The sequence below is a fragment of the Gambusia affinis genome, linkage group LG24, assembly GCF_019740435.1.
Source record: "Gambusia affinis linkage group LG24, SWU_Gaff_1.0, whole genome shotgun sequence".
NCBI classification, from domain to species: domain Eukaryota; kingdom Metazoa; phylum Chordata; class Actinopteri; order Cyprinodontiformes; family Poeciliidae; genus Gambusia; species Gambusia affinis.
The window spans coordinates 4554918-4571074 of NC_057891.1; the positions used below are offsets into that span (position 1 = coordinate 4554918).

At 37.4% G+C, this 16157-nt stretch overlaps 1 protein-coding gene and 1 long non-coding RNA gene across 10 annotated transcripts in view; one reads left to right on the forward strand and one right to left on the reverse strand.

Annotated features, from left to right (window-relative positions):
* The window catches only part of LOC122827465 (protein NLRC3-like), a 28741-nt gene extending 17470 nt beyond the window's left edge, over nt 1-11271 (reverse strand). For 2 of the 6 annotated variants that reach the window (XM_044110471.1, XM_044110470.1), the window contains exons 1-3: nt 10618-11267; nt 2754-2890; nt 122-168 (exon numbers count right to left, since the gene is read on the reverse strand). In XM_044110471.1, the coding sequence (XP_043966406.1) occupies nt 122-161 (40 nt within the window). In that variant the 5' untranslated portion in view covers nt 162-168; nt 2754-2890; nt 10618-11267. Of the gene's footprint in view, nt 1-121; nt 169-504; nt 656-2753; nt 2891-10617 lie in introns of all 6 variants that reach the window. The other 4 variants (XM_044110468.1, XM_044110467.1, XR_006370070.1 and 1 more) reach the window with 4 other exon arrangements.
* A 260-nt stretch (nt 11272-11531) lies between these two features.
* LOC122827466 lies at nt 11532-16027 on the forward strand. Of its 4 annotated transcripts, none has more exons than XR_006370073.1 (10): nt 11532-11833; nt 12438-12584; nt 12676-12791; nt 13215-14351; nt 14439-14570; nt 14651-14718; nt 14909-15036; nt 15246-15359; nt 15448-15622; nt 15781-16027. It is a non-coding gene; the product is annotated as an uncharacterized LOC122827466 (long non-coding RNA). The 4 variants fall into 4 exon arrangements; XR_006370071.1 differs by having other exon boundaries at nt 13212-14351; nt 15781-16026; XR_006370072.1 differs by having other exon boundaries at nt 12481-12584; nt 13212-14351; nt 15781-16026.
* The last annotated feature ends 130 nt before the right edge of the window (nt 16028-16157 follow it).

Sequence of the window (16157 nt, forward strand, 5' to 3'; positions counted from 1 at the left end):
AGAGCTTCACTGAACAGGAAGCATGAAGACAATAAATACACACTGAGGCTGAGGTTCATCACATGGCAGCAACACACGCTGTGATTGGTCAGTTTCTTCATTTCTGCTTCTGATTACTTACCAAAATCCACTTCCTGCTGGACGTCCTGCTTCTCCGCCATCTTTTATCTGAAAAACATGAAGGATTCATTATGTTTCACTTTATTTCATAAATAATTTATTTTGGTATTTTTGGAAGACTGAATGGGATCTAAAAAATACTGGATTAGAGATGGAAAATACTCATTTAAATCACATAATAATCAACACATGCCACCCAAAAAAACATTTCTTTAATTTTTAAAACTAAAATTTGTCTTTATGAAAACTGACTTGATCCTTACAGAGAATCTGAAATAAACACCAACTTACTAATTTTTTCTATTTTTCCCGTTAAGGATCAAAACCGACTGCGAGTCATCCTAGGGTCAGATTTCCTTCAGACTGAAATAAAAACTTAACCACCTTTAAATCCTGTTTGTTGCCGTTGGATAGTATTGTGTTGCTGCTACCACTAGCATCAGCTGATTAAACCTCCTCCAGAAATGCATCTGGACTCCTGCACAGGTGTTAAGTTTTCAGGTGACCAGTTGTCCTCACCGTCTCTCCTGTCTTCCTTTGAGTGATGATGAGAAGCAGCAGATATAAAGACACAGAGGAATGAGGGGGGCGAATCTGGACTGACAGAGTTTCATCCCGCTGAAACAAACCAAGTCCTGACTGGTTTTACTGAAGCTGCTATCTGGGACCAAACTGGAGAACTGAGTGGAATTGACAAGGGGCCAAAAACTCTACAACCCTAAAGGTAACCCAATTAAAACGGCATAATGTAGATATTTGAAACTTGGTACACAAAACCTTCAAGACAGGAAATAAACTATTGGAGGCAGGTCCTGAAAACAATATGTCAACCATTTTGGGTCAACGGTCATTTTTGACATTTCACACATACTGAATTTTGACAATATTCAAGAAATTTATATTCTTTGGCTTCATACAGTTGGTATGCTTATAAACATTGGAGGATTAAAAGTTATCAAAATGTTGAAGTTTCTCGGTCTGAAGAATCAGATGGATTGGGGATTAATCTGAGATGCTGAAACCTGCTGAAACCTGAAATATTCCTCCACTCTTCAGTGGAACAATAAGACCTTCAAGAAAACAGAAAACAAACTGTCTCTGAAGTCTGACAATAATGAGAGGATTAATATATGAACATTTATACCTGCTGTATAGAGAGGACAGCTGATTGTAATATGACTCAATAAGATCAATATTCATCCAAACACCATCATGTACTCTGAGATTCTTTGGTTCCCCTGGATGTTGGGACAGATTGAGATTCTGATAATTAGTTCATCTTCAGAGCTGATTACAGCAGACTTCATCTGAATGATGTGTTTCTCCTGATCTTATCATTCCTGAGTCGCCTCAAGCTCCGCCCCTTCTCACTACTAGAAACACTGTTTAAAGACGTAAAAAACTACCGTCTCAGTTCGTTCATCATGTTATAATAACACTAGATGGCGCCATTTTGTTTCTTTGCACCTTCAGGTTTGCTACAGTTTTACAGAGAAGAGAAACAACCGAACAACAAGGGTCAAAGGTCAAACTCCTGCCACCAACCTATAGAGGAAAAGTGTTTCTGAAAAAACTCTAGGTTAATTTATATTACATGAACAAACCCAAATATTTAACACTAAACCAAAAATAGAGTTAAAACAAACCTCTAAATAGTCACAGTTGTGGGGAGAAGTAGATTTCTTTAATTCATCATAATTAAAAAAAAACTGTTTAAAACTTAAACAGTTTATAAACAACAACAAAATAATTACCGTCATTGAATGTATTAAGTGATGGAAACATAAAATACATAAACAGGTTTACTTTTAAGTGTAAACAGTTGTATAGATTATTAGAAATTAGTCTGATTCAACCAATAATTTAGCAGATTTGTGATTTCCTAGTAATCAAACATTTAAAAATCCAAATGAGAGAAAATGAGCGACAGACTGGAGGACAGTTTTCTTCTGCTTAAACCTCTGAGCTCTTCAGGAAAAATCTGACATTTATAATAATTTTTCTTGTTTGTAAAGTCAAAATGTTTTTGTTTTTTTTTTTAAACCCGACATATTTAATCCAAAATGGCCGACTTTCTGCTGGGTGTGTCAATTGGGTCCAATAGTTATTTTTATCGGTTTTGATGGTTTAATGTTTTAACTCAGTTACATAGATTTAAATAACAGCAGTGGGTGGGGCAGATGTTTTTAAATACTCTAGGGGGCGCTGTGTTGTTATTTCAGCATAATCACTTATTATTGATCAATAATTGATTGAAATGTGATCAGCTGTCCTCTGTCACCACAGACTGATTCAATCTGGGTTTTCTACTGATAAAAGCCCAGAGAAATCCTCTCTGATCAATAAATTATTGACTTCATATTGAAACCCATAAATCTCAGCCGGTCCACAAACACTCAGAACCTACTGGTACCAGTTTGACTCCACTATGAAAGTGGGAGCAAACTCAGCTTGTTGTCTTGGTTACAGATGAAAACTCAGAGAAAATCAGAGTTCCTGACTGAAACCAGGTGCTGCAGCTCTGCATCATAAACAGAATCAGAACCAGAACCAGTTCTGGTTCTGTCCAGCAGCTCAAAGACAGAAAACCCAGTTTGGACTGGAAACCAGAAGAATGTGGAGTTAAAACTCACCTGATCAAATCTTTGCTTCTCCTTCTGTTCACACAAACCGAGTCGGAGCCACTGGAGAACAAAACCTGATTCTCCAGAACTTGAACCGGACCCACCTGAGGCTCCGCCTCCTCTCACAGCACAGGTGTCTTCACCTGCTGAAATGACAAGAATCCTGTCTGATCATCGCTACCAGGAAATAAATGTTTAAAAACAAGTTCACATTTTAGTTCAAAGGTTATTTATGTTCTAAATATATTTAGTTTTTTCATCAATATTTTGTTAAACTAATGGAGATTTTCAGTTTTAATCAGATTTTTATCTACAAAGAACTTTATAAAACAACCAAATGTTGCACCAATTTTCTTCTCAAAAACACAATAAAAGAGCAATAAATCACTAATAATATTTTCTTCCTTTTCTAATCTGATCAGTTTGTAGATATTAAATCTCAGGGTCCCAGGTCCAAACAGGTTTTTATTACTGTAGGCGTTTACTGGAAAATGTTTATGAGTTTCTGTCTCTGCTGTGCAGGAATGTTTCCTCGTTCCTCAGTTTGGGTCGAGGTTCATTTGTCACACAGACGACACAGGAGTTGATGGTCAGCACAGAGACATTTAGCTGGAAAATAAGACCTAAACTAGTCAGTTCTCTACTATTGGGTCCCATCAAACAATTGGTAATCTAATATTATTTATGGGAGAAAATCATTGCCTCAACATTTAATGCAGACTACATATTCACTGTACGTGACTGGAATATGGTTCAGTGCAGGGAGAATAGTTCAGATTGTACAGATTGAACCTGACAGCTGATGCCTGTCAGCTGTGCAGGCATCAGGCTGTTCTTAAGAAGACCAACCTTCATCCACCTCCACCAGTTAAACCAGTTTGACCATTTACTTAACCTTTACTTCAGAAGCAAACAGGGGAAGAGTCATCGTTACTGAAGTAGAAAGATTAGGAGTCAAAATAATATCTAAAAATGATAATCACTGTGTGAAAGTTTAACAGCGGACATTTTATTTAGTTTTCTTTCCCTCCAAAGATTGGATCACCTTTACAGGGACCAGGTGGTTTTACAGAAACAACATGAAGTGTGTCGGCTGTCTGCAGTCGGACCTTCAGCTCCATTCCTCAAATTCTGGTTACATTAAACAGAAATGAAACAATCAGCTTCTGGTTAGTGGAGCTTTTAGATGATTGTCATGAATTAATGAGCTTTTTATTTAAACAAAAACAGAGAAATAAAATCACTAACAAATGTAGTTAAACTACAAACAGTTGATGAACAACATGAGGTCATCTGACAGTGACTGAAGGAAAGCTGCTACTGAAATACTTTACAGCAGCAAGAAGCAGCTTGAGACAATAAATTTATGAATATGTTTCTAAATAATAAACATCTGATATAAGATCTCATTCCAGACAAACATGATAACATCAGTGCTAACAGCAGATGGACTCTAAGCAGTCACAGTTGCTGATTACATGGGCCGGCTCCATGTTGCAGGACCGGCAGCTTGAATACTTTTCCCTCTATTGTCAGATGCATCATGGGAAATGGAGTTTTAACATCAATATTTTTCTCTTTTTGTTTCTTGAGATTAAATCTCAGTAAAACAAGAAACATTTTAATGTCCATGACCAGAGGTGTGACCAAGTCACTGTGTTGCAAGTCTCAAGTAAGTCTCAAGTCTCTGTCCTCAAGTCCGAGTCAAGTCTCAAGTAAAGACAGGTAAAGTCGAGTCAAGTCTCAAGTAAAGACAGGTAAAGTCGAGTCAAGTCTCAAGTAAAGACAGGTAAAGTCGAGTCAAGTCTAAAGTCAGTAACCTTTAATTTCAAGTCATTTCGAGTCGTTTTTATTTTTTTAATAATTTGCAATTATACATAAAATTCAAATAATAGACCATTTGTTCTTTTTAAAATATGTATTTATCTCAAATGATAGAACATGTGTAGCTGAACACAAAGTATAAAAAAACATTTTTAAATTGGACCACTTTATTGCGCAGTTCTGTTAAACTTGATATTCAATAAAAAAAAAAGACAAAAATGCTGACATTTCCACAGCACAATACAAAGAACCATAACAGCAGTTTTTTCCTCTTTTCTCTGACCTGGTCACTGAGTGAACATGTATTTTTAAGTGTCCATGTTTTGAGTGACATAAGAAACAAAACAAATATATCAACTGAACAATTAACAGAAATCTGCAATTGAGGATACTGTATTTCAGTTAACTATTCTGCATTGCATTTGCAAAAGACCAAACTGACCAAAAGTCTGTCTGTCATTTGTGCACGATGAGGACGTAAAATGATGCCACCATAGCTGAAGACGCACTCCACTGGAGCACTGCAAGCAGGCACTGCCAAAACTCTGGTCGCCACATTAAACAGTGAAGAAAGAGTGTGCATGTTCATCTTTATCACCAGGAGTCACGTGTTGCTCCAACTTTGCAGGATCTGCAGCATTTTCCTTTTTTCTTTTTTTTTCCCAGCAAAGCTATACTACTTGGAAATGGGTTCTGTACGACATGTGACAGTCACGCCGGTCAGTGCATTAAGAAAAAAACTGTTGACTTAATGCACTAACTGCAGTAAACAATATATTGTCAATATAATTTCCCAACGTAGATGTCTTCAAATACACCAACCATCCTTAGATGGTACTAGACCCGGCTCGTCATCATGATGGGACAGAGAGACTCTGTTCCCTGTGTTCAGGTCCAGAATCTGCTTTATGTTCCGGAGCCCCGCTCACTATCCACCGGCTTCCTGAGCTAACACGGTGCACATTGAAGGACCGGATTTATGGTAAATCATCACCAATTTAACACGAAGTTAGCTAAAGTCAACTATCTTACAGCAAAAGAAAAGTGCCACCTACCGATCTTTCTGAAGCTTCAAATGCCGGACAAAGTTGGACGTCATGGCATCTCCATCCGATATTCTCTTCTTGCATGTTTTACAAGTTGCAGTTCGTTTTTTAGTCGAAAGTTCATAACCTACGTAGCCAAAAGAAATTACTTGCGGAAGCATATTCGAGCGGTTATTTCGTATTTCGTTCCCTGAGCTCTGTAGCTTCGCCATCCTGTTAATTTGATTGGTTGTGCTGCAGCTACGTACACATCCATACATAAGGAGAGAGGAAAAACATAGTGACGGTCTGTGCATATTGATACGGAATGAGTGAAATTAATTAATGACGTCACTTTATAAATAATGTGTTTTAAATTTTAAGACTTTGAGTAAAAAATATCAAGTCTTTTCAAGTAAACAGCTTCAAGTCGAGTCAAGTCCCAAGTCAATGGCATGAAAGTCAAAGTCAAGTCCGAGTCTTTGAGCATTTTTTCAAGTCAAGTCTCAAGTCGTGATTTTAACGACTCGAGTCTGACTCGAGTCCAAGTCATGTGACTCGAGTCCCCACCTCTGTCCATGACTCCAAACATTACTCAGAACTAATGATTCTTGATAAATTTCTAAAAGTACAAGAGTATGAAACATTTTTCAAGTTCCTGTTGTTGCAATGTTCTGTATAAGAGAGTAAAATGTTTCTCCTGCTCGCAGAAGTTGTGTTCATATTGATAGATACCCACTAAACTATTAAATTTGCAATGCAGCATTGGGTTTTCTGTATCTCTAGTTTACTGTGTGATTTGACTAATAATCCTGGTTATTTTTAGTGTTATAAATTAACTTGCAACTGTAGATCTGCCCCAAATCTTAAGTATTTTTGAATCAGCTCTAAAAAACATTTTTATTTGTATTTATTAGGAGTTTTATTCCAGGTGATCTTTTTAAATTTTTAGCTTGTTTTGATCTATTCTGTATCTTTTATTTCCAACTCTGAACCTTTCAGCAGCTCATTGTTTACATTAATAAATTCACCTCATCATCGGAGCATAAACTGGCTTTTCTCCAGTTGAAATGCCGTCTGACGTGATAACGTTTCTGTCTCACCTCGTGACGAAAGCGGTGGTGACTATGTGCAAATGTGAGATTTGGTTAGTTTTCTTTGCGAAGTAAAACTATTTATCATAGCCCTTTTTTAGTTTTTAATTCAGAAATTTAAATTTGATTTTAAAAAATCTCTTCCTGAAAGATGTGGAGCAGAATTTAGAAAAAACAAACTGTGTTAAATCATTTCTGTAATTTGTGCACACCTTTGGCTTGTTAATCTGGTATTATTCTAATGTTTGTTTGCATATTGCTAGTATTATAAATATGATGCTTTTAGCTTCCACGGATTTTATTGTTCCAAGAGCTTATTTAAAATAAAAATAAAAACCTTTACATAATATTAAATATTCATGACATATGAGTAAAAACCCTCGCTCTTTATGATTTGCTTATAAAATAAACTCAGTTTTTGTCCCCGAATTGATAGAACTGGATATTAGGACAAAGATCAACAATGAATAATGTTGAACAAGATGTTTCACTGACTTTCTTTCTAAGGTGGTTGTCGTAGGAAACTGTCTTTCTTCCGCCCTCTGGCGGTCAAAGCTTGTAATTACACACTAAAGTCCTTCTAGTTCAGGGGTCTCAAACTCCAGGCCTCGAGGGCCGCAGTCCTGCAGTTTTTAGATGTGCCACAGGTACAAAACACTAGAATGAAATGGCTTAATTATCTCCACCTTGTGTAGATCAGTTCTCCAGAGCCTTAATTATTCTATTCAGGTGTGCTGCAGCAGAGGCACATCTAAAAGTTGCAGGACTGCGGCCCTCGAGGCCTGGAGTTTGAGACCCCTGTTCTAGTTTATCCATCCATCAATTTTCTTACACTCTTGTCCCTAGTGGGGTCGGGAGGTGCTGGTTCCTTCTGGTTTCTGACAGGTGAAAATAAATCAAGCTCCTCTTTCTTCTCACAAAGCTAACTACAGAAATACACAGCTTAGTCATATATAAGCAATCATTACGAGCTTGTGTGGGATTCACTCCAAACATTCTCTCACTATGGAATGAATGATTTTGCTGTAACTTAATTAGCTTTAATATATTTTAAGCCTTCATGGTGGTTAATTTTTTTCTTGTTTCTGCTGCTAAATGTACATTGGATAGGGGGGAAAAAAGTATCTGCAGACAAAAAAAAAACCCATCCTCATTATAAAAATCTTTAGAGTCAAGGCAGAAGAAGCAGATTGTGAAAAATCAACTGCATCACTGACTGGATTCTTTAGCGCTCAGAGTCATGGGCTTCTTGGTCGAGCATTTTAGAGCCCAAGGGTGGAACACGACTCCTTCAGAGGGCAACATGTGCCTGGGGTTGTGCTGCAGCAGCTTGGCCACCAAGTCTTTAGCTCTGGCACTAATGGAAGCATGTGGAGGGTAATAAAAGAAAAGGCCTTCCAGTAACTATTGGTGCATCAGCGCCACCTCTTCCACACACACATCTCTACCTCACCAACTTGCAACACAAAGTTACACCCTTGCATTCAAATAATGTCAGATTGTATTATTTTTCCTGCATAATGTGCATTGCATGTATTCTAACGTTGGGCAAACGTATCTTGAACGAGACTATTAAAGAAATGTACAAGAAGTAATAAAAACTTTAATGTTAATCCTCACCTTCCGTTTCCAGCTTCTCTTCTAACCGTACAGGTGAGAGCTTCTATGATTGTCCTGTAGGTGGCGGTAAATACACTTGAAGTTGGTTTGCCAGCCGCCAGTAACACCCAGAAGAAGATCAACACCGGTTCTGTATTTCACTTTAAACTGATCTGCTTTGCTCGGTAAGTTATTGGCTTTCATATTTATTTGTGTCACATTCTGACCAAACATCTGGGACCCATATAGGTTATTAGTTGCGCTTTAATAAAAGTGTAATTTTGTGCTTTGTCTTGCTTCGTAAAGACAACATGCTACCACTCGGACTTCTCAGCTTTGATTATAAGTTCTGGTTATGAGTTGTGAAATGTCGTGCACTTTTATTATTAATGTCGCAGTTTCCTCTTGTTCGCTTTAACGTCTTAAGGGCAGGAAAAGTCGGAGAAAGTCACTTTATTCATTATTCAGTTGAACCAGGTGGAAAGACACCACTTACTTTATTCCAGTCAATCACAGAACTGCGCATGTCTCATATCTTGAATAGTTGCACAATGATGACGTCAGTGAAGAGCGGTCTCCTGCAACTTTTAGATGTATCTCTACTTCAACACACCTGAGTCCAATAATGAGGTCATTAGCAGGACTCTGGAGAACCTGGCTGCACTTGGGAGGTGATTCAGTTATTGGATTCAGGTGTGTTGGATCAGGGAGACTAAGAGTTGCAGAACAGCGGCCCTCCAGGACCAGGACTGCCCAGTCAAAGTCAAAGTCTTTTATTGGAGTCTGTAAAAATGTGATAGTACGCCCTGTGACGTAACTTCTACATCCAAAAACGTGAACTACAAATAAATAAGAGAACCAAATAACTTTCTGTTCCACTCCCACAAAAGATTTGATATTAATTTCATAATTATGTATTAAGTTTTTCCTGTAATGAGTTTCTGTAAATGAAACTCAAAAATAAAGATCAATACCTGTTTCTTTTGTTTCTGAATTTTTGAGACAAAACACATTTTTTCAATTGCAACTTAATTAATGTTTTTAGAAATATTTTCAAAACTGGATTTTGTTCAAGAAATCTATTCCACTTTTAAGTTGATCAAATTTGCTCTCACTGGGATGAAGAGTTAAATTATGATATTAACAATTTAATTCACATATGCTGCTTCCTAAAAATCACCTCAGTTTTTAAAGTGAAATTATTTTAATGTTTAAACGTTGCAACATCACTAAATCCCAATTTTTATACCAATATATTAATAACTTAATTTAAGATTTGAAATTCATCTCATTTGTAACATTTTCTTTTTCTTTCCTCACAGTTAGTTTGTGACGATTCTTTATTTCTTCTTTTTTTCTGCTCAGTTTAAGAGAACTTGATAGTAAAAAAAAGAACTTTGAACATGAACGGTTCTGAACTGAACTGGTTCTGTTTCAGATGAATTAATTAGTTCTTTTTTTCTCCACAGTTCAGAGTTTCAGGATGAACTGAGGATAATCTGCCACTGTTTCTCCATCCTTCCTGGTTCTGGTCCTGGTTCTGGTCCTGGTCCTGGTCCTGGTCCTTCATCCCTCCTGTCGGTTCTGTTCGGTCCGTTTGTCCTCATCATGGTGGTTTTGTTTAGTCCAGTTGTCTGCAACCTGTACAATCTAGAGACATTTTATTTTATTTTTATTTTCCAGTTTAATAAATTGGGTCCAAAGCCACAAAACCACATTAATAAATATTTACTTCATTTAATCTGTTTTAACTGTTAAAGAGAAAATATTTTATTTTTACTTTAAGGTTTTATTATATTATATATTATTATTAGTCCTGCACTGTAAGAAGTCTAACGAGTTTTTAGAAATATTAATTCTTTGCTACAATTTATCAAGCATTTAATAAAGAAATGCTCTTATTGCATTTTAGGCAACAAAGTTTTTATTGTTTTAAAAAGAAATTAATTTGTTTGCATCTTTTAATTTACTCCTATTACAGAAAAAGCATCAAATAGTTTGGTGATTGATTGATAACTAAAATATAACCTCAAAAATGCCTTTTGCTTAATATTTGCATTTTAAATTTAATATTTATAAAATCCTGTTTGTAAACATTTTTTACCCAAAACTCCTGAAGCGTCACTTTTAGCTTCACCAGGTAAAAAAATCTCTTAAGAGAGATTTTAAAATGAAAAGTTTTTAATTTTAGTGAAAATGAAAAACTAATTTTCCCTAAAAAAACAGAAATGGTTGAAATCTGTTTTAGTTTCTTTGTTAAACTTGAGTTTGTGATCTTCAGTCGTAACGAGCTGCAGGCTGCAGAGCTCTGCTTTAATCAGTCTAACTAACCTTCATCACTGCCGAAGACTCCGGAAACTCTCCCGTTTGTAGAAACGTGACTCTGCTCGGCTCGTCGGGCTTTAACTGTTCCCTCTGAGGTCGAGGCCCAGAGAAAGTATTCCTGCGTAAAGATGAAGAAACAAAGCTTCAGTCTGCCGGTGGATTTACGGCCGAGCTGAACGAGAGTCGCCGAAGAGAATCTGTAAAGTGTTTGGTGTGAAGTGTGAAGACGAAGAGAAGTGAAGAAGTGAAGCTCTCCAAGCAGCCAGCAGTCCTCTGATCAAACCATAAACACTTTTCCCCGCCTCATTTCTTCCCTCGGCATGTTTTTCACAAAATTTTGCAAAGTGTAAAAATGTGGTGATTTTTTAATGACAAATTTACGAGGAAAGCATTTATTTATTAAGAAGATCCAGAAGCCACAGGTCCGAGCTGAGCTGATGAATCAACATTTACTGCTCAACATGTTCAGAACAACAACGGAGGAGATCTGGAGCGATTTACTCCACATTTCACTTCATCTGCAGAAACACTTTTTCTTCTTCACTTGGAAACTTTTGACTTTTTATTTGTCCTCACATGTTGGGAACTTTTATGATCATTGGAACTAAAAGGAAAATATTTATTTTCTATCCAGTGTTCAGTTTGAAATCAGCAAAAATAAAATCTCACCGAGTTTAGTTTCTAGAGTTTCTTAGTGCTCTTAAATAAGACAAAATAATTTACAAGAAACTTTTCAGCAAATTATAGGAGCTTCTTTAAAGTCACTGCCTTCCTGCTGAATGTCTCCATCTAGTGGTCAGCAGCTGCAACGTCTTAAAATAAGAGTAAAAACATCAAAATGTTTTCTAAAACGGGCACATTCAGGCAGTTCTCTTGCCTCATGACAGGGGGCGCTCGCGATCCCAGACATTAGTGTAGTGACTCCTTCACTGCAGAGTAAGATACTGTAAATAAGTCAAATGCAGAGACATAGTTTCCTCCTCTCTTCCGAAGTCAACATGAATGACTACACTTAAATATTTATCTAACGCGTATTTTCAGTCGAACCAGGAAATAATAAGTAAAGGAGCTGAAAGGTCCAAACGGAAAGAAAACACAGGCTTTGTGAACGTCCTGCTAGAAACGGCCTTTTCCTGCCTCCTTTTCTCAACTCGTGTCCAGGACAGACTTGGTTTAGGATGAAGGGATATATTTGTTCAGAATGAGCGGATTTATTTATAAGGTAAGACGACAATTACATGTTTTTGTAGTTTTTATAGAAATGTGCGTAAAGATTGCAGAAAAGAAACATAACCAGCAAACTGCTGTTACTTTAGCAACCAGCAGCAGCTTTAATCTGCCACAGCGATTATTTATGAATAAAGGCCAGAAAAACATGAAGCCTAAAACCAAAGCACTGCATCAGACCGAATGTTTTGTTCTTTGAGTGGGAAATATGTCGTTGAACTGAAACGTAAAGTGGCATTTTCGTCAGTTGCTGTGGCAACGAGTCTGCCTGTAGCTTCAGAGAGCGAGAGAAATGGTTCTGATTTGTAGTTTGGTTTTTGGATCCTAGCACTCAACGAATAATAACTAGATTTGTTAGTTTTATTGAGTTAACGGAATTATTCTACCGCGGCATGTAAAAGAATAGTCTTTCTTCTCTCCAGCAATCTGCGCATGCGCGAAATTTCACTACGTAAACAATAACATGCAGGACTTTATATTAGTAAATCTGATTAGGATTAAGTCAGTGCCTCACCGGCTACGAACCAATTGATCCTGAATATTCTGAATATTTCCAGAATAGAAATCGGATGGACTCTTTTAACATTGTCTGTCTGCAGCTTTCCACACTTTAAATCAAAGTTGTTCATGTCTGGAAACCAGCTGGTGATTCAAACCGTCTCTGCAGAGGACAGCAGGCTGTGCTACTGTGGGATGAAGCAGAACGATCAGATGGTTTACAAAGAAAAAAACCTTCAGCCTATCAGGTGAGCAGCAAAGACTTTGAACTCAGCACCGATCAAAGGTTTTGCTGCTTGAATATTGATTTGATGGAAACATTTCTTTGTATCACTGCAGCTCAGTGCTGCTTTACTGGGCGAGGAAGAGGAGGGTCCAGGAGGAAGAAGCTCCTCCAGTCTGCCCAGCGAGGATCTGAACCGGTCCCATCAACGTCGTTTTCTTCCGTTTGAAACGTGAGACAGAGTTTAAATTGTTTCTGATGGTAAACAATAAAAACCGGAGCGTGTTTTGACCCTGATCTGTTTGTATCCACGGGTTTTTAAATGACATTTAATGGCATTTGATTTAGTTTAGTCAATAATAACGAAGCCAAACAGAAAATCCACATCATGAATCGTTGAAGGTTTTCTCTGTAGACGTTTAGAAATCAAACTATTAATGTTTCCTGATCTGAACCTCATTGTTCACATTGTTTTATCTCTATTTAAAAAAGCTTCAGGTGTAGAAATGTTGGGTAAATTATATATATTATTCTCAAATATTTGTTGTTTCATGTAGCTTCTTAATTTGACCTATATAATGTTCTTGAGTTATATACCTTTATTGTTTTATTGTAGCCTAAAGAATGTTTTTCTGTTGTTTCTTTCCTCCAGAAGGCCTCTCTGAAGAAAAGCAGCGACGACCAGGTCCATCAGGGTTTATCGGTCAGCAGAAACCTCGGCCTTCCTGACTCGTTAGATCGCTATAAAACCGTCGCAGTGAAGACGTACAACTTGCTCTGTTTTACCGTGTCTGGAACAGAATAATCTAGTGTCTAGATAGTGACTGACATTTGCGTTTCAATTATGTGATTGAAGTGTTTTCGAAACATTTAGGATTGAAGATTAAAAACTTTAAACATTGTTTGTGTGTAAATCTGTTCCACCAGAAATCCTCCAGTTCAGTTGTAGCTTCACCTGATTGACATCCTGTAAAAACTTCATTTCAATCACCTTCAGCATCCAGTTCTGAACCAGTGAATCTATATATTGATCAGGATCGATACAGATCATCCACACTCTGTATGGATGTTCAGTCCAGCAGAAGGTGTTGAGCTTTTCAGATATTTCAGTTGCAGATTCATCCTTTGCTCTACATGATCAAACGTTCACTAAAGTAACACTGTTATAGTTTTAGAGACTTTTTGTCTTTTTTTAAAAAGGAATAAAATGATGTTTATAATCTTGTATTTGTGATAATGTATGAAATCATCTCCAGTAGCTCACGAACTGCAGAAAGTTTCAGTTTTAGAAGATTTGGTTGTTTTGAAATGTTATTTGAAGACGCTGCAGGTGCAGCTTCTGTCCACTAGACGGCGACATTCCGCAACCTGCTGGGGACAGTTGATGATTTTATTGTCTAAATTTAGTTTTATTTATATAATTTAAGGTCAATTATTATGTTTGTGAGAAGCGCTTTATTAATAAGCTGTATGTATTTATATTTATGTAAAAGTGACACATTTAGGCAAAAGGTTTTTTATATTTCCGTTGTCTTTGCACCAAAAAAGGTTAAAATGACCAAAGTCCCCAGAAAATGATGCGAATGGACCCAAAAGCAGAAAAGTGCAGCACAATCATCATAGTAAAAATGACAAGAAGAGACCGAAAGTGAACGAATCATCCGGAGGAGGTGATCAGCGCTGATTGGAGTCACCTGTGGGGAACCGGATAAAAAGGAACGGGATGAGCCGGAGGCGTTTAGTTGAGCTCTGGATCAGGTTCGGTTCGGTGGGTCTCCAGGTTGTGCTCCAGGTAAAGTCAGCCTTGCTCTCATACCTAACGAACGATTGTTTGAGTGTCTAGAATGTGAAGTAACTTCTCTCTGTTTTTCCCCTCCAGAGTTTTTCAGCGTCGTGTCCATCTGTGAGTCCACGGGTGGGTTTCATCTGCACCCGAGCGGCTCCTTAAAACTTCATCTGGCGTTTGGAGCAGCGATAGTAAAGGCTGTTTTCAGAGCAGCTTCTTTGTTGGGTTTGTATTTGGTGCAAAGTTGTAGCGTCAGTGAGAATCCAGACATTGTTTGATGTTTTGCGTGACGTTTGTCCCCGCAGCTTCCAGTCCGCCGCAGACAGCAGGTGAAACTGATTGTGACCGATTCCTGATTCATGGTCAAACACAGGTTGGTTTATTTGTGCATTAGTTTTAGAAATGACAAAACATTTAAAAATTGTCTTTATTTTCAGAGAAACTAATATTTTTTTCCAGTGCCGAGTACTGAAACAGAAGCTGCAGCATCTTAATGCATAAAAACAATTTAAAGTGCCTCAGTGTGTAACTGATCCATGTTAGAATCTATTGTGTCTCTGCAGATCTCCGTGGACCCACAGCCTCCTGGTTCGGTTCTGTGAGGTCCACCATGTCGGACGAGCTGACAGCAGCTGATTTAGATTGTAGTGTTTGTGGTTCTGTTCCTGGAGGAATGAACAGCTGCTGACAGGTGAGTCTGTAAATGTAGTAGAGGTATTGCGAATTTAAACTTTTTATTTTTAACATGCTAAAATCCAACACAGTGAAGAGAAGCCAAGGTGTTTCAGGCAGTTAAATGCCTTTAGTAGCACCAGACCTCTATCGCCCCCTTGTGGTGGCTTCCACAGTGTGTAGTCTCGTTAAAATGAAACTCCTCAGTAACATCGTTTCTGTCCGCAGAGCCTGGAGGTGAACTTTGACCTGAAGCTGCCCTGGTTCATTGTCTATGCTGAATACCAACTGAGCCAGATGTAGAGCCTTGTTTCCATGGTTACAGGCATGGCCTGCTTATTGGTGAGTTTTTCAAGAAATGAAAGTGTAGGAAACTGTTTATTTGTGGCTAAATGTGAAACTCATCAGTAACATTGTTTTTTGTCTGCAGAGCCTGGAGGTGAACTTTGACCTGAAGCTGCCCTGGTTCATTGTCCTCCTCAATACAAGTAAAATGTTTAATCAGTGAAAGTTTGTCTCCTCCAGCTTTATTTCTGCAGATTTTCTTTGCTGATTACCAATTGAGCCAGATGTCCAACAGGTGTGGAGCCTTGTTTCCATGAAATGTAAGTGAAGAAGAACTCAGACTTTGGTCAGAATGAGTGAAACTTTTATTAGTTTTTCAGATGATTGTGAGTCCAGCAGGATCTTGAAGAGGTTCATCTGATTGTCTGCCTGGTGAGTAAAGAAATGTGACAATACTTTGTTGTTTCTGTCTTTGCAGGTTTCCAGCCATCATGATCTGTACTGAAATGTTTTGCATCTTGTGTTCAATACATGTGATTGTTGCTACTTTTGAGTAGCAACAATCACATGTATTGAGTTTTTTGTTTAAATAAAAAGTAAAAACCCTGCTTGTTTCATGTGCCTTTTCCTCTTTTAGACCCTTGAAAAGTTAAAGTTAAAGTTAAAGTTAAAGTTAAAGTTAAAGTTAAAGTTAAAGTTAAAGTTAAAGTTAAAGTTAAAGTTAAAGTTAAAGTTAAAGTTAAAGTTAAAGTTAAAGTTAAAGTTAAAGTTAAAGTTAAAGTTAAAGTTAAAGTTAAAGTTAAAGTTAAAGTTAAAGATAAAGTTAAAGTTAGAGTTAGAGTTAAAGAGTTAGAG